The sequence below is a fragment of the Sphaerodactylus townsendi genome, linkage group LG02, assembly GCF_021028975.2.
Source record: "Sphaerodactylus townsendi isolate TG3544 linkage group LG02, MPM_Stown_v2.3, whole genome shotgun sequence".
NCBI classification, from domain to species: domain Eukaryota; kingdom Metazoa; phylum Chordata; class Lepidosauria; order Squamata; family Sphaerodactylidae; genus Sphaerodactylus; species Sphaerodactylus townsendi.
Window position 1 is genome coordinate 153341049 of NC_059426.1, and position 18781 is coordinate 153359829.

Genomic DNA, 18781 nt, shown 5'->3' on the forward strand with positions numbered 1-18781 from the left:
CTATGGAACAGCCTCCCTGTGGAAAGGGTGCCAACCCTTTATGGGTTTCGGCGTCTGGCGAAGACCTTCCTATTCACCCAGGACTTTGAACTTTGACTCCCTTGATGCCCCCTCTGGAGACTGCCAGTCTGGGCTGGGGAAGGCTACGTGGGTGGGAAATACTATGGTTTTTATGATTGCTTTATATGATAATTTTTTAATTGTTTTTCATTTTGTAAATCACCCTGAGACTTCCATATAGGGTGGGTATATATCCCAAAATAAATAAATAAAGACTTCCTAGAGGCATTGGGCTGAATCCCACACTCTATTAGCAGTAGGCACCAATGATCAAATATCTTTTTGTGCTACACTCCCCCTAGCAATCCCTTCCAACTCCAGGAAAGTTTATTCTTGGAGGTGTGTGGCACTGCCATCAGAAGATCTGGCAACAAGAGCCAACATTCCTAGAATTCTGCACGCCGTAACACTAATATGCACCTGCAATAGGTGTCAGGTCCTTTTCATTCTCTTGCATTACCAAACAAGCACAAAATTCAGCTTCGCATACCTGCTCTCTGTCTTTCAGCAGTTTTTCAAAGGCCAGGGCCTTCTCTGTCATTGAATGAGATTCAAATTCCTTTTCCCGCAACATCATTGAAAACTGCATGTTAGTCTCTTGCAGAGCTCGGAATTCCGTTTCCTTCTCCCGACACTTTGCCACTATCGTGTCGTTTTCTTCTTTCAGTTTACAAAGGTCCATCTCCAAAGCCAGAGTTCTTTCTTTCAGATTGGTCACAGCTTGCTTCAGCACGTCGTTCTCGTTCTCTTTGTTACCAAAATTCTCACTCAGAGAAAGTAACTGATCGCTCTTTGATTTTATTAGCAGATCTTTCTCCCTGAGTGATTTGTGCAAGACGTCGCATTTCTCCTTCAAACGCTTAATCTCCATCTCAGGCGCCTCTTGAGCTTTTCGTTCTGTCGATGCAGCCATGGAATCAGACAACCTCTGATTGTTTTCCTGCAAAGTCTGGATAGTGGCATCTTTTTCCTGCAGTGCTTTCTTCATGTGCTCGAGTTCCTCGTTTAGTGGTTTGGGCCCAGTGGTGAGCTGAGAAGCAGAGTGGCTGGTTATGCCTAATGGCGGTCCTGTGGCTGAAGACGTTATCAGGGGAGACGGTGCTACCATATCAAGTTTCTCTAAAATAAAATCCTTGGTGCTGCTCAGCTCTCCAATGCTATGCTGAACTTGAACTATTTCCTGGCTAAGCGTCTTCAGCTTCCGCTCATTCTGCTCATAGCTGTGGATCAAGCCATTGTACTCTATCTGCAGCCTCGAGCTGTTCTCGCTGTCAGCCGAAATTTGAGCCTGAAGCCTTTGCAGTTCCTCTTGGAAGTGAACGGACTCATGTTGCATGTTCTGGACCGTGGTGGTCACTTGTTGCTTCCACTCTTCCATCTTCTTCACTTTCTGCTTCAGTTTATCACGCTCCTTTAAGAGCTCCTCGAACTGATGGCTGTTAATCCCTCCTAAGTCGCTGTTCCCGCCCACACTGGACGTTTGGAGGACCATCAATAAAGTCTGGCATTTCTGACTTAACGCATCGATCTCAATATCTTTCTCTCGAATGATACGGGACAAGTTCTTAATGGTCTCTCGGGACATGCCCTGGTTGCTGTTTTCAAATTCGCTAGCTAGTTTTTGGTTTTCTTCATGGAGCTTCTTGAGGGCTGCTTCCTTAGCGGCCACAATATCGATCATCTTGTGATATTCTGTCTTTAACTGACTGTTCTCTCTCGTCTTTTCGCTTAGAACTGCCAACACTTGCTCTCTTTCCGTGGCACAGGCTTGCAATTGCTGCTGAAGGTAAAGGACATCCTGCCTATAAGATGAAGAAGAGACCCTGGCATGGAGAGCTTGTATTTCTAAGTTCTTCTCGTGGATGATCTGTGTAAGTTTGCCAACTTCGTCCTTTGATAGCTGATCGATCTGTCTGCTCAGAGAAACGTTTTTCTCATTCAGCAGCTTGATCTCCGTTTCTCTCTCCTTGATGCCTTTTATCAGCCTTTCAATTTCCGCTTTAGACAAGTCATGTTTCTCGTGGCCGTTTTCACCATTCAACGTCTGGACTTTGCTCTCCTGAAAGAGATCAGGAGGCTCCGGCTGGATGATTTGGCTCCGGTTGCGCAGCTGGGTTTTAATTTGTTCTATCGTGCTCTGCAAGCTCTTGATTTCCTCATCTTTCGCCAGGCACACCTGCGTATGCGCAGTGATCACTTGTTCATGCTGAAACCTGGACTCCTCTATCTCTTTTTTATGCTCTTCCAAAGACTGCTGCAGTTGGGACATCTTCTGATTCTGCTCGTCTAGAGTCCTTCTGTTAAGTTTCAACTCTTCTTCGAGACTGTTTTTCAGTACAGTCAACTGAGTTATTTCAGCTTCAAGTTCAGTGATGATATCTAGGGTTTTGGGCTCAGCCAAAGGGGGAGATCTACTCTGCTGGTCTCTCAGTCGTTCTAGTTCTTCTTTTAAATGATTATTTTCTTCTTTCATAGTTGAAAGACTTCTCTCCTTCTCGTCTAAATGTAGTTTTAAAAGCTCGAGTTGTTTGGAGTCCTTAACATAAACATTATGCTCTTGCTCCAGTTCAGAAGCCCTGGCTTTAATTTTTTCAACAAATACCTCTTTCTCTTTGATGAGCTCTGTGAGTTGCTTTTGCCCTGCTAAGCTGGTGGTTAACATCTCTTTGGTTTCCTCATGGTCAGCTTCCGTCTGTTCAATGCTCCTCTTCAGTTCTGCTATCTCAAAGTCTCTTTCTTGGTTGAGTTTGACTAAGCGTTCATATTCAAACTGCAACGCGGAGGTACTCATGTTCCGGGCATTGGACAGCTCCTCTATAGTACGCTCATATTTATGAGCCTGTTCCAACAGTCGGCTTTCAGTCTGGTTGAGTTCACTTTCTAACCGCCCTTTTTCTGTTTTCAAGGCTTCCAACATAGTGTCTTTTTCCAAAGCAATCTTACTCTTCTCACTATTAGCTTCTTGCAACTGTTGTTTTAGTTCATCGCATTTGCTGTGAAGTATTTCCTTCTCTTTTCGAAGAGCTGAAACTGATTTCTCCAAGTCTTCACTTGCTAGCTTATTTTCTCTAATTTGCTCATTTAGCTTTGAAATTTCTTGTGCTTTGGTTGAAAGGTCCTGACCGCTACTGCTAGATTGCTCGTGTACTTTTGTTAATTCTCTTTGGACTACAGAAAGCTCTTCTTCTCTGCACTTCAGAAGTTTCTTTATTTCCACCATTTCCCGTTTGTTTTTGACATGAGAGTCCTGGGATTTTTTCAACTGTTCTTCTTGCTCTTTTATTTTATTCTCTAACTGTTGCTTCGTCATATGCAAATCGTTAAGTGCAAATGTACACTGAGTTAATTTCTCTCTCTGGGCTTCCAGCTCCTCTTTCATTTCCATCTTCTCCGCTTCCAGCTTAGATGCTTTTCTTTTTTCAGAATCTGTGTCAATTTTCAGCTGGTTAATAACATTAGTAGCTTCGGCGTTCTGTTTCGACAGCTGCTGTTTCAGTACAATCATGTGCTGGAATAAAAACAAACGGATGTTTTAAAGAGTAATGAAATCATTTCCATCCATGACAAATCCTGGCTCTAATTGCACAATAAAAAGTGATTTAAAAAATGAAGAATTATTTCAGTGTACCTTTTTAATGTGTAGCACTAAGCATAATACACTGGATTCAAGGCAAGCTTCCATCAGAAGGAGGGGGGGGGAGATTTTTTGCCATTTCCCCCGCCCCGTCATTCCTAATTCGCTCTGATGCTGCTCCTGAGGGTCTCCCCTCAACCCTGAGCAACATTTTGAAAAGTTCAGAAAGATGTAGAGCAGTGGTTCTCAACCTTCCTAATGCCGCGACCCTTTAACACAGTTCCTCATGTTGTGGTGACCCCCAACCCTAACATTTATCCATTTTACAGATGGAGATCACTGATGCAGAGAGTCTTAGGCGACCCCTGTGAAAGGGCCGTTCGACCCCCAAAGGGGTTGTGACCCACAGGTTGAGAACTGATGATGTAGAGGGAGGCACCAAAGTCCAGTTCTACTGATGGTTAGGTCGGCACATCTGGCAGGCACACATCAGCACCCAAAGCTGCCTTTTGCTGAATCAGACTATTCACCCATCACTGTCTGTACTGTCTACTGTGACTGGAGGCAGCTGTCCAGGGTCCCAGGTGAGAGGTCCTTCACATTATCTACTGAAGAAGGATTGAAGATGCGAAGGATTGAGCCCGGGACTTTCTGCATGCCAAGCAGCTGCCCCACCACCATGCTACAGCCGATCTTTGGATTCAAGTCTATACTTCTACAACAGTAAGTTCCACGGGGCAGGACGGCAGCATGGCCTAGCCTGGTCCTGTTAGATCTTGGAAGAGAAGCATGGTTGGAACTTGGAAGGAAAACCACCAAGGAAGACTCCAAGGAAGGAGGAAAGAGCAAGCCACCTCTGCTCCCCACTTGCCTCAAAAGCCCCTTGCTGGGCCTGCCAGAAGTTGGCCAAGACTTGACAACACTTGACACACGCACACACAAGTTCATACGACTTTTTAGCAGTGATACATTTTACCATTCCCTTGTAGCTAGGACCACTAGATAGCACTTGGACTGTGAACCACCCTCTGGTGCTTCTTATTTCTTGTACTCCAAAGCTATCCCATGTGTTTGCCCTGATAATTTAAAGCCAGGAAAAAACACAATGTAAGCTAACCTGCACTTCAGTTTCCAACAGCCTCAGTTTCCAACAGATGTGTGCATGGCTCTTTTTTTCTGCATAAAGACCCAGCAACTAAGTGCTGAGAATAGCTGTGCACAGCTCCACAGCAGTGTGCTGTGTATCTGTGCTGGCAGACAGGGACAGTGTGTTCTGGCCCAGTCAAAAGGAAAATGGGAAGGGAGGGGTGCAGTTCACTGGAACAAGAGGTGGGCAACTCCCCAATTTATTAGTCTCAAGTCTCTTTTTTCAGACAACTAATCCCAGCATCAAGTCAACACTTAGGTTGCGGTTCTTTGTTCTGAGTCAGTGAGTTGTTAAATGAAGTGACAAAGAACAGACTGTGGTGATCAGACACATTATTATATAAATCAAACTAGAAGTATTCTGTATCGCCTGCAAAGGAATCCTTCTAACTGATGTTTTTTTTTAAAAAAGAAAATCTTCCATTAGAAGGATTTGTTGCAGGTGATCCAGAATACCTGGTTTGTCATAAAAAGAAACATTAATTCAGGCAAATTTTAAAAGTTCAACCACAAGCAACAACGTTCCTTGCAGCTCATCATTATTTTTCTTTATAACACAGGAGGGTCATTGAACAACAAAGTTCGTGAATAGAAGAGTCAACAATCAAGTCTAGATTTAATTATAATTAATGCATATTCTTTTACATTTGAAGACACACACTGCGGATATTATATACATGTTACCTGTGTAGCTTCTTGATTCTGCTTATCCAGTTCTTCCAGTTCTTCCAGCAGAGTTTCCTTTTCAGCGACTATTTCATCACATTCACGTTGTTTCTTTTCCAAGTCTTGTTGCAGCTGGCTTAATTCTAAGTTTGGTCCTTCAGTGGACGGGCGTGCAGTGTTCCCATCCTGTGGCTGTAAATTTGCCCCTTCTTTCTGAAATCCTTCCTTAAGTTAATCAAAAGAGGGGAAGTGTAACTTCAGTAGGATAAAAATGAATCTGAATAATATGTAGAAGTATCTACTTATGATTTAATAGGAAGGAGGGATGCAAATTACTCACAAAGAAATGGGCTTCCTCAGAATCAGATGTTTCCTTAAACTATTAAAGGGGCTCATTCCTCTCCCTGGATGAACTGCCTGGTAGCAGAGATCCTCTTGGCAATTTCTCCTGGCCATGGCCTTCAGTACGGAGATTCTCACATATTCAAGCAGTCTCAAGACTATGGGTTCTGCATATCAGGAAAGACTGCCAGAAGATGTGCACAGAGCACCACTGTTGCTCCCCCTACTGTGGCACTAAAGTAGAGGTGATCTATGTGTAACTCTTGCAAAAACTGCAACACACTGAGCTTGTTTGCAGCCTCAAACTGGCAAGCGGGGACACAGGAAATGCAAAAGCCTCGATAAGACTTTTCTGAAGCAGCCATATATGCCCAATAGGCTGCCTATCTTAAAAGTCTTGCGCTAACACAGGTCAGAACCTGGTATAAGAAAATGCGTTACTATTCTGGCTGTCTCTCTTTGGGATCCTTGGGCATTCATCAACATTCAAGGATAAGTTGTCCCCATTAAATACCGTAAAAACTTTTCATAATGGACCTAATCATGAATTCCCAGAGTTACTAGTTGACAGTTGTCACAAAGAAATCAGTAGACAACATAACTCTTGAGATGCTCAGGGGTGGTGCAAATGGAAGTCAGTCATCTATTTACCTGTTCTGATCGTGTAAGTCTTCTTATTTCATTCTCTGCCACTAAAAAAAAAAAAAGGAAAAAGTATTTTTTTGGAAAAAAGCCAGATACATGGTAGGTAATGGAATAAATCTGAAATACTTGAGGCTACAATCCAAAACATACGTAAGTAGAACTAATACACCTAGCTTTAAAAATCAGTTTTTTCATTACTGTCATATTTGTCTCCTCTCATTTTAAATGTACTTCTAATAACTTCTGGGACAAAACAGAGGCTAAGGACCAAGCCAACAAAACTATCTGACCTATTTTTTTTTTGCTAACGTGATAGGTGTAGCGCAAACGTTGGCTGGGTGGTTTTTTCAAGATGTTGACTTTGCTATCCAACCCTTTTCCAACGTGGGGATTCTCAAGAAGCACATTTTAATACACTTTGAACAGTCAAATATGATACAGGGCTTTTCAGAAGCAGCCCCCATTCTAAAGGCAAAGGAAAACTTTTGGTCAGTGCTTGGTGGATTGCAAGAAGCCGAATTTAGAAAAGGCTCTGCCTGGCCTTAGTAGACAAGGGGCCTGATTTGATATAAGGCATAGGTCTTTCACACCACTAGCTAGCTTCAGGAGCCCAATATTCAGGTGCGGCTCTGGATTATGCTACTATCAGCTAGCTCAGAATCTGACCTCAGATACCATGATACTTGTTGCTCTCTCGCCACCATGGCCAATTGGCCATGATGGCAGGGGCTGATGGGAATTGTAGTCCATGAACATCTGGAGAGCCGCAGGTTGCAGACCCCTGGACTAGCTGATCCTTTTCAGCTGGAGAGAATGAGGACTAAGCCTGCGACCTTCTGCATGTGAAACCGGTGCTCTTGCCACTAAGCCACAGCCTCCACCTGAAGCACACTTAGGTCGACTGGCCAACCCACACACAGAACTCTTTGGATCCCAGCCACAGAGTTTTCCTAAAATTAAAAAAGTCATTCTATGCTCAAAATTGACCAACTGCAGCCCTCGGTTCCCAGTAGCTTCATACCAAGCAGGGCTTTCTGTAGTCGGAGCACTTCCGCTTGCAACGCTTGTACCGCCTGCTGGGAGACTTCCACCTGAGTGTCCAAACCAGCCTGCTCTTTTGGAACAGGAGACGGAGGCTTACTGAATTCAGATTTCAGATTCTCGTATTCCTGCATTACTTGGCTTTTCTCCACTTTCACTAATTCAAGCTCTTTCAAGACCACCTTTTTTTCTTCTTCCACTGAAGACAGTTTTTGATTTGCGACTCTCACTTCATCCTCCAATTCCTTCACACGAGTCACTGTGGATTCAGCCACATTGCTCTGCAGACCACTTTCAAGAGAAATTCCAGCACCTACACCAACCATAAAGAAGAAAAGAATGTATTTATAATAGCATCCTATTAAAAATATGATGTGAAATAACGGTAAATCCCAGCTCTACAGAATAGAACGCAACAGGTATTTTGGTTTTAAAAGTCACTGTTGCAATCTCATTCAACTTTCATTTAGACTATTCTTTCAACTTCCATTTAGACTAAAGGCAATTCTGTGTTTAAAAAACACTTTCCCTTTGGAATGGAAAGCATCAGCAATCTAACTTGACACTGCATGTATTTTGAAACCAGAAATGTTCAAGTTTAGGTAAAAGAAAAAAAAACAATCAGTTTTACTGGACCTTTGCAAAAGTTCTGAAGAAAAACCAGCACTACAGGCCAAGGTAATTGGCATGATTAAAACAACCAAAGTGTCATCTTCAAACTACTACATTGTTAACTCTGTAAATGCACCATCCTGAAGAATTAGGAGGCTTGCAGTGAAATCCTTGGGGTATAATAAAGCAATTTGCCAAAGGCCATTTTGATTAGGTATTTGGAATATGGCCTGCCAACAAAATCAGGTACACTCTTCCCCACCAAACATATTACAAAGAACTGAACAGTAAGCAGTCCAAGATACTCAAACACACCACACTTTTTTTCAGTCAGAAAAAAAGAGGAGGAAAATAGTTGTCAAAAATACAAGCCACTGGTCTGGCCCCATCTTGAACACAGGGTCCACTTCTGGATACCACTTTTTAAGGAGAGCCTATCCAGGGAATGGCGATCAAAATGGTGAAGAGTATGAGAAACAAGACTTATAAGGAAAAGCGGAAAAAGCTGGCATATTTAGCATGGAACTGTCTTCAACAGACTTGATCCAGATAGCATGATTAGAACTAATGGATGGAAAGAAGTAGATTTTAGCTAAATATTAGGAGAAGCATCCAACCAGAAAGAGCTGTCCAATGGTGGCACAGACTTATTCAGGAAGCAGTGGACTCTCCTATTGACAAGCTAGGGAGTGCGCAGAGGAAAGCAACCAAAACAGTAAAGTGTCTGGAATTCATGCCCTGAGGATAGACTTAGGGAGCTGGTTCGCTCTACAGAAGAGAAGGTTAAGGGGTGATCGGATAGCCATGTTTAAATATTTTCAGGGATGTTATGTTGAAGAAGCAGCAAGCGTGTTTTCTGCTGCTCCAGAATCTAAAACACAGAGTATTACATATACTCCCATTACACATAGAACACTTACTTTGGGGCTTTTCAGTGCACAGTGGGCTTGCAGAGGGGTCTCCTCACATTTTTCTCTTTACACATGAGGAGGCACTCCCCCCTGGGCACAAGTTTTTCTGTAGAGAACTCTCCAGGCCTGAGTCTCTTAACTTCGCCCATCCAGTGATTCTTAAAGGCACAGATCTTAAAGGGACTTATTCTCAGGCACAGATCTCACAATACTCGGTAGTCAAAATTGCTGGCTTAGCCTTTAAACTGCACTTTTACCTATATTACTGTTCTAAAAATACCCCCCCCCCCTCAAATGAAAGAGCAAAACAATTCCCTGGACCACATGCTGTCAAAGAAGGGGACATTGTGCTAGAGCCCTGATAGAGTCAATATTATCTTCCCCATCTTCTGAACCTGCTGGGTGGAAAGGGTGTGTTTGGGAGACGAACGGCACTTTATCATTTTGTCGCTATGCAACTCAGTTCTTAAATCTCAGCTTAAGCATCTAAGCAAGAAGCAGGGGGAAATCTTCTGCAAGCTGCATTACGGTTGTTATTTTGGAATTCAAAATTCTGTAAGACTGGATATGTATATGTCGAATATCCTTGAATGACTAAATTAACAGGCTAACAAAAACTCCAATGAAATAACAATAAAAGAGACCTTTCTGTAACTGATCCTCAAGTTCTTCTATCCGTTCTTCATATTCACCCAGTTCTTCTCTATGACGCTGGATTATTTCTGCTAATTTCTGATGGTGCGCATCTTGTAATACTGAAAGCTCATGCTGGTGCTCATCTATTTCCTGACTTAATCTCTGTTTTAGGTCCTGAAATATGAATTTTTAAAAAAATTATAGCACTTCTACAACACAGCATAGCAAAATCAGATCTACACAGTGGTGACAATTATTTGCTTATACTAACAATATACAATATCCCATGTAAAACATTTAAAGATGGCCTAACCTAATTTTCTTATATAGTACCTTACAAGATTTTGGAGAAGGAATAATTCATAAATTGGGCTTGAGACTGCATTATATTTCATACGAGCAAAGCCGCCGTGAGTTACAAGACCCCTACCACACAAAACAAACTGGGTTCAAAGCTAACAGTAAAAACTGCTGGCGTAAATTGTCAGAAAAGGTTAGACATTAATGGGGGTGAAAACCACTTTTTACAAACTTTATTGTTTTCATTCCTCAATTCTACTGCACTGTTTTGTACCTAGTGGAGTCAATGTCATACTAAGTTCCCACAAGTACTCAGCTGAAAAGCGCGGTACCAGTTTCAAAATAAGTGGTAAATAATTATCAGTGTATGCCTGAGAAACAACAAAAAGAGCACAGCTGCAACTCAACTACTTTGCTTCATCTGGAACAAAATTATATTCCAGTTCTGCCAACATTTATATTTAAGCTCACTTTAATAAAATGTTCACCATAGCCAGAGAATTAGCAGTCCCATGAACACAGGAGTCTCCACCAGATGCTTGCTGACATCTTCCCTAAAGCCCACCAAATATTTTTTTAAGTGGGTGGGGCCAAGTGTGGCACTTGCCCAACAGGGCTTCTGATTGGCTGGGCAGATTAAAATAACATTGTTTCAGTGGCAGAAGTGTTGGGTTTTATTCTCTCTCCCTCCTATTTCCCAGTGTAATTTTAAAATGACCCCCTTTCCTTCCTGCCATTGAATTCCTGTGTATGTTGCTCCACATCCTGCAACAGCCATTTTGTGGTTCTCTTCACCTCCTGTGGAAGCCATTTTGTGGCTGCACCCACCACCTGTGACAAAATTCCAAGTGTGCCCATGGGCTCAAAAAGGTTGGGGATGCCTGCATGAATCGATTAAGAGAAAAGTACAGCAGCAACAACAGAAGTGGTCAAGGAGAGTAGCCTTACCTTGATCATATTTTGGAGTTTGCAGATTTCATTCTCATCTGTATTACTTGACCCTTTTAGTTTGGAAAACTAAATAAAAGAAAATACATGGTTTTATTCTAGAAAATGTTGCAAAAAAACCTATGATGCCTCGCAAAAGACCGCATACGCAGAAAGAGCAAGAATCTACTGTTATTACTATAGTAAAAATATTTAAAATATTTAAAAAGCTAAGAAAAAAATGGCCACCAAACTTGATGTTTCTACCAAAATCAGGTGCAATCTGCAGCTCCGTGACCTTCAGCAAGTCAACGTTGCTGACAATAACATAGATCACACTGATTTGTAAAGATGCAGAAGATTAACAAGAAGAAATCTGAACCTAAGCAATACTCATTTTTAAAAAATATTATTTTAGAAAAGTCTTAAAATGTTGACATTTGTAGAAAAAACTGATTGCTTTTTAATTGCTTTTAATAAAAAAGGAGTATGTAATGTTTTTATTATTATTATTATTATCATCATCATCATCATCATCATCATTATTATTATTATTATTATTATTAGATTTTTATACCGCCCCATCCCACAAACTTTCAGCTGCCTGAATCTGAGAGCTTAATTTAAGCTTGCCTGTATTTTAAAACTAGGATTTAGCATCCAAAGGTGCCTTTCCTCTCTTGGATGGCTCAGAGAGCAAACAAGACGCGAAGAGCTTTCAAAACCTGGAAAATTTGACTCTTCCTCCTCTTTTGCACAGAAAGCAAAAGGGAAAGGTGTGTGTTCTCCTACAATAGGGCTTCAGTTATCCAGCAGGTTAGGTCACACCCCAATAGTTTACATGGTGGCAAACCTATGGCGCTCCAGATGTTCATGAACTACAATTCCCATCAGCCCCTCCCAGCATAGCCAATTGGCCATGCTCGCAGGGGTTAATGGGAATTGTAGTCCATGAACATCTGGAGTGCCATAGGTTCGCCACCATAGGAACTTTAGGCAGTGCTATGCAAACTTTTGAACCCTCTCCTGGCTGACAGGGGGCCTACTTCTCCAGTTCAACAGCCCTGCTTGTTCAGGTCAGGAATTTAATTCCTAGCTCTGGGCTTCTCGAGGCCTAGTGCAGTTTGTTTCGAGTGGATTCTTTAAGATGGATAAAAGAAAGTCTTCCATGACCTTGGCTTCATCTATAAAGAAGGAAAAGGAAGAGAGTGCGAGGCCTTCCCAGGGGGAGAGTACTGCCTTTTCTGATGGCAAGCAGGAGCTGGTCAGGATCAGGCATCCAGAAGTTCCTGGATCCCCCAGTTTCTAGGACGGACCACACACCTCAGGGGATCCCGCTGATTCCCTCTGGTGCTGTGATGGCAGCCACCTCTACGTCAACAGACACTGCAGAGGCTTCTAAGATCTTTCCTCCAGCCACCAGCAGAGAATTGTCCTTGGCAATTCCCTCAGGTCCCCCCTCCCCTGCCGGGAATTGACAGGGGTGAAGGTATTTACTTATTTAATTCGATTTGTATGCCGCCCTCCCCACAAGGGATCAGAGTGCCTTACGTATAAATAACATATAAAGTGTGATTAAATAAACAATAGAACAATTAAAGCAATTAAAACAGTTATAATAATTAAAATCCAATCTAGTCTAATTAAAATACATGGCCCTGGGGAGCTTGCCGTCCTGCCAGCCACCATTTTGGTGTTCTCCTCAGGTGGGTACAGACAGACCTAACATGGTGGCCCCAGAATTTTCTCCCGCCCTTTTCCAAGGCCCAGGAGGAGCCTGGCCCCAGCAGTCTCAATGGGGTCTGGCTTGGCAACAAGCTGGGAGGGTGCCATCCCTCCAGGCAATGAAACTGGAAACCAGCAGGAGTTGGTGAAGACCAGGCATCCAGAGGTTCTGGATCCTCCAGTTCCTCCTAGGACAGAACACACACCTCAGGGTTTCATGCCAATTTTCTCTAGTGCTGTACAGTGGCTGCTTCTATGTCTTGCCTTGGCAAACGGGTTGTTCAAACCATGGACAACCTGTGGGCAGGGAGCGGGAGTGAGCACACCTGCCTGTTGGTGGAGCAGAGAGTGAAGCTACAGATCTTCAGTTTCGCATCACATCCCCTCCGCCCCACCGCCTTTTCTACTGATGTCCCGGCTGGCAGCTCTTCATCCGAGGGAAAAAAACTCTTCCTCTTAGGAGGAAGAAGTTCCATAGGTTTAGAGCCTCATCTTCAGGGGTGGGCAATTACTGGAGTCAGAGACCGCGAGGCACAGAGTCCCTTGGAGAGAATAGACCTGGACAGGCAAGCAGGCCCTGATTCCAGGGCTGTCAAGAGAGCCTGAGGAGGAGGAGGAGGAGGTGGTGGTGGTGGTACAGTCTGGCAAGGATGCTGATCCTCGGAATGTTCCTCCACTTCATCTAAGAACCCTGACAGGAGGGATTTCAAGCTACCTCCTAAGCCTGCCCTGATATCTTTGAGCAGGTTCTCAAATCAGAATGGGCTAAACCAGCTGCGGGGGTATAGCCAAAAAAGTTCTATACCCTACATCATGATAATTTTAAAGGTATCTCTGGTTGCATCACTGGTGTTGGGTCTGTTTCCTGGGGCCCCACTGGCCAAGAATGGTGATTATGCCCTCAGTGAAGTGCTGCATAGAAAAAAATGAGTCCACACTGAGAAAGGTTCATGAGGTGAACTCGTTGTCTTTCATTGCCTCGCCTCTACAGTTGTATTCTGGGTTTACTAGGGCTTTTGAGGCCTGGGCTGACAATCTTATGCATGATTCCAATATTAATTTTGTGTTCATCCCTACTAAAAATCTAGAGCAGGGGTCCCCAAACTACGGCCCGGGGGCCAAATGTGGCCCCCTGAAGGCATTTCTCCGGCCCGCCAGGCATGGCAGTGATGGCTCCATTCATGTGCAGTGGGGGCTTGAGGGAGAGGAGGAACCGGCCCCAACGGCCGTTGATTGCAGTTACATGATGGCACCCCCAAATCTCCATGCATTTTCTGACCCAGAGTTGGAAACCTTACATGTGGCAACGCCTGCTCCACCCTTCCCTCTCAGCTACTCCATGTGTTGCTCTCAGGCTTTCTGTTCCGCCTCACTCCCATTGGCATCAGCCAGGCTGGCGAATCGCTCGCTGGCGGCTAGGGAGGAAAGAATCCAGGAAGATACCTGATCCTGGGTTAGATGGAATGGTTCATTGGGAAAGTTCTGCTTCTTTTTTTTTTTTACAGGGGAAGGTATTCCACAGCCTCCCCAACAATATTTGGAGCCCACCCTGTACTTGACATACTTTGGTCACTGTTCTAAAAATAGACCATGGCAGAAAGGCTGAAAGGTGAAATCAAACATTTTACAATCATTTGTGCATAGGAATTTGTTCATAGTTTTTTTTAGTCCGGCCCTTCAACAGTCTGAGGGACAGTGAACTGGCCCCCTGTTTAAAAAGTTTGGGGACCCCTGATCTAGAGGGCTGCCCAGTTGCACCCAATGCCTCCCATGATGCAGTGCAATTGAGCAGCAGGGCTCATGAGGCCCCTCCAGGCTTTCCCTACCCACAGAACAGCAGTTCCTCCAGCAGGAATAGAACCAGAAAGTTGGGATGGGCAGAAGGGTAGATCCATGCACCTGGGGATGCCTTCACAGCAGAAGAATCCCATTTGCTAAGAAAGCATGGGGGGGGGGAAACCCACTGCAAAGCATGCAGTCACATAAAAAGCTGTAAGTGCTCAAAAGTCCTGCAACTGTACCAACAGAGTTACATCAGTATCATCATCATCATCATCATCATCATCATCATCATCATCATCATCATCATCATCATCATCATCATCAGGTTTTGCAAATGAGAGACTCTTCAATACCTCACTTCCATTAACTACCGCTGTCTCCAAATGTCAAGAAAGGAATATACACAACTTAACTCACCTGTGCAATTTTCTTCCAGTGATCAACTTCAGATTCAAGTCTAGAAACATCATTGGACAATCTGTTTATTTCTTGTTGGGACCAGATTACATCTCCAAAGTCCATGTCATCTCCTTGAAAACCAGGAGATGCAGGTCTGACCATAGGGACAAAAGAAGCTGATGTTGTGGTTGATGGCGAGACCCCCGCTCTTAACTGTGCTGACTGAGCAGCTGACTGCACTGTCTGCAATTGCTCTTGTAGCGCATGGTGCCTAGCTTTAAGATGGCTGATTTCCACCTACACATAACAAGGTACATGAACAATTTTAGTCAGGTGAAAAAAGAAAAGATATCATACCATGTTTTTCCTTAGTCTTTTACAAACTACTCCATTTTCTTAAAGGTATTCTCATCTGATACACAAAGAAGTCAGCAATGAAGCAAGAAAGGAGACTATGTTTCACCAAATGGTAACAAAGAACATGACAAAAGGTTCTCTGAGAAGAAGCTTCCGAGTTTTAAAGGTATTTTTAGGAACTTCAGGCACAACTTAAACTTAGTTTTTCACTCAGGACTAGAAGAGGCGCTAACCTAATCTAAGTTGACAATCTTACTGCTGTAAAGAACAAGAAACAGTTTCATCCATTATACCAGGGGTCTTCAAACTACGGCCCTCCAGATGTTCATAGACTACAATTCCCATGAGCCCTATCACTTGGCCATGCTGGCAGGGGCTGATGGGAATTGTAGTCCATGAACATCTGGAGGGCCATAGTTTGAAGACCCCTGCATTATACCCATAATGGATAAAATATGTTCCATGTGAACAACCACGTGCAGAAGACTAAAACAGCAGGATTTTTCCCCTCAAAAAAGAAAGGAGATTATGGTGGTACTGGTATTACTACTGAGCCTTCACGGTGCATCACGTTCACATTATGAGGGTGATGTGCTCATCCCCTCAACCACAGCATCTTTGATCTACATAAACATCTACATCAAACTGTGGTTTACTGGAGAAGTTATGCTGCACATTAGACAAACTTCACATCATACTTCAATTCTACAGTTTCAATTCTAGCACCTTTAGTAAAGCCATCTCAGAAGCTGATAGACAATAAAACCAGTAAGTATTCCTATTTAAAATACTGCAGTGAATGAAGCATTAGCCATCTTGCCCTTCAACCAATGTGAAACATGACTTCTTCAGAAACAGAATACTTCCGAGGTATAATTTTTATACAGATTCTTAATAACTTTGAAACAAAATATGACTTGCAAGCAGACAGAGCTCAAAAGATAAAGTACCAGAAATAATGCATTTCAACATAAAAACCATTTTTTCAATAACCCCTTTATGTCCAAACTTAGATGTTTCCTTTCCCAACATAATTAAAAATCCATACCTAACATTCTGTGCATACCTCTTTCTGCTGCAGTTGGGTCCGGTATTCCACAGACAGTTGTTTTATTTGAAGTTCTGCTGCTTCGTGTTTTTCTTCCAGATCATTACAAACTTTCTTCAGTCTTTCATTCTAAAAGAAAAAAGTTGCATCTTCAAATAAACATTCCAAATCCAACACAATCTAACAAGATACTAAAGCTACGGCAAGCAATCCAAATGATGAAAGTGACATTTTAAACATGATTTTATTTTATTTTTCAAACAGTAAGGCGACAAAAGTAATGACTGCTGGCGATTTATACAACTTTAAAGTTGAAGATGAAGAAGTTAAAATTGTTCCAGATTATTCCTTGGCTCCATCATCATCAAAAGGGAGACGGCAACCAAGAAATCCTAAGGAAATTGAGACTAGAAAGGGCAGCCATGATAGAAATAGAAAAAAAATTCTTAAGGATGCGTTGCTGGTGAGAAAGATCAAATTAATTCATGCCACATTTCTAAGTATAGGTAAGAAAAGTTGGAAGAAAGCTCACAGGAAGAAATTTGATTCATTTGAAATGTTGTGTTGGAGGAGAGTTTCATGGATACTATGAACCACCAAAAAAAATCAGTGGGTTCTAGATCAAATCAAGTCTGAACTCTTACTAAAAGCTAAAATGACTAAACTAAGGCTACTGAACTTGGGGCACATGAGAAGACAAAACAAGAAAATACAATCATGCTACAAAAAGTTGAAGGCAGCAGGAAAAAGAAGCCCCAGCATGAGATGAACGGACAAAAAAAATAAAAAACCACAGCCCTCAGCTGATGAGAAATTAATTCATAGGGTCACCATTAAGCTGGAAGCAATTTGATGGCGCACAACACACACACAAACAGATGCTATGATTTCCTACCTCTGACCTCAGGGCTGTATAAGTATTTTCTATATCCCTCAGGTTAGAGTTAGATACACCAAAGTCTGCTGCATTATCTGAAATCAATGGGGAAAGAAATGCAGATGAGACAAAAACAAGATGTCACAATTGAAGATTTATCTGAATGATTTCTGTGACAGTCAATTGAGGACTTGGTTAAATGTGGGAGATCAAAGACTGAGAACTCCTATTTTTTTTTAAAAAAATAAAAGTTTAGAGCAGCCACGAGGGCAGGCATTGGAAACAGTACTGGGGAAGTTGAACTTTGCTTTCTGAGTGTACACTATGAAAAGTGTTCTTTTAGATAAACGTAATCTTCCACATTTCTCACATGATGTCAGTTTTACATATAAGTCAATGTGTATGGACTTTGCAACCTGAAAAACAAACATTTAAATATATTAGGAAAGAAGATCCCTTCAGCAGTACCCTAAAAGTGTAAAAAGCAATCATAAAGTTAAACACACACACAAAAAAACAGATTATTGAAATTCCCGTTCATATCCCTCAAAATAATCTAGATACCACCACGCTTCAGGTTTTAAAATCTGCAGCAGGTTACAAATGCAATCTCTTCCCCAAACACTGAAGTGACAAACTGTTAAAGTTCTGTAGCATCACAATGCCAACAAAATGGCTGCAGTTGTTAATCATGCTTTAAATTACAGATAATACAAAAATCTCAGAAGCCCATTTTGTCCAAGTATGGCCTTTAAAAACTGGAATCTAGACACTTTAGGGATTCCAAAAACAATCCTATGAACATTTACCTGGAAGTAAGTATCACAGAATTCAACAGGGATAACTTTTAAGCAAATGCAACCTACTTCAGATAACTGAAGAGAAGCTTCATTTAAACAATATACCCAACCACCGCAAGTATACAAAATATAGAAAGAGACCTGCTGGGTTAGACTAGAGGTCCACCTAGTTCAGTATCCTGTTTCAAACAGTGGCCAAGTATTTGGCCCAGAGGTCTTTGAGGTCAAGGCCTTTCCCTATGCCCTGGCTATTTACCCCATGAAGCATAAATCACTGAGGGAGGCATAAGTCATTTCCAACACATGCAAATGTGGCAAAACTGGCTAGCCTTCACAAAGTGTAAGAGAAACCACTGTGTAGGAAAAGTGACAAATGTGGAGTAGCCTGGCACATCAGTACCTAAAACTCACAATGGCACAAGATCACAAACCAGTGTTACACACCACAATCACAAGAATATATGTAAAATAAGTACTACTGGAGCTACTGGGCTTGTATTGTCTGCCCCAAGTAGCTTCTCTGTTCATTTCAACTAATAAAGCTAATCCATTGATTAGAATATTCAACTATATGTTTGGACTGGATTTCTCCTTTGGATGAGTGAAATATGTATGTGCAACAGACCTATGGTTTTGAACGCTAAATATGGCACCAACATGAGGACAGCATGAAACACAATTTATGATTGTTTTTAGACCAGTACTTCTTTGGACTGTCCTTCTTAGACATATAGCATTTATGGAACAACAGTACCAGTTACACTAAACCTCAGTCTCCTAAAATCACTTAATTATGGATGCCCTCTCCAAAGAATTCTTACAAGTTTTAGAAAATTTTACCATTCCAAATAGGACAAAGCCAGTTATAGATTAATGAGTCAACAGAGCAAACCACTACTTAATGCAATTCTATAAACTTCTACAAGTTTGTCA

The 18781-nt window shown here is 42.2% G+C and overlaps 1 protein-coding gene across 2 annotated transcripts in view; it reads right to left on the minus strand.

The window, feature by feature from the left end:
• The window catches only part of TRIP11 (thyroid hormone receptor interactor 11), a 55609-nt gene that overhangs the window by 33719 nt on the left and 3109 nt on the right, over window positions 1–18781 (minus strand). For both annotated transcript variants that reach the window (XM_048485204.1, XM_048485203.1), the window contains exons 2-10: window positions 17067–17143; window positions 16190–16300; window positions 14785–15063; window positions 10882–10950; window positions 9642–9807; window positions 7455–7787; window positions 6440–6480; window positions 5465–5671; window positions 551–3568 (exon numbers count right to left, since the gene is read on the minus strand). In XM_048485204.1, the coding sequence (XP_048341161.1) occupies window positions 551–3568; window positions 5465–5671; window positions 6440–6480; window positions 7455–7787; window positions 9642–9807; window positions 10882–10950; window positions 14785–15063; window positions 16190–16300; window positions 17067–17143 (4301 nt within the window). The remainder of the gene's footprint in view (window positions 1–550; window positions 3569–5464; window positions 5672–6439; window positions 6481–7454; window positions 7788–9641; window positions 9808–10881; window positions 10951–14784; window positions 15064–16189; window positions 16301–17066; window positions 17144–18781) is intronic.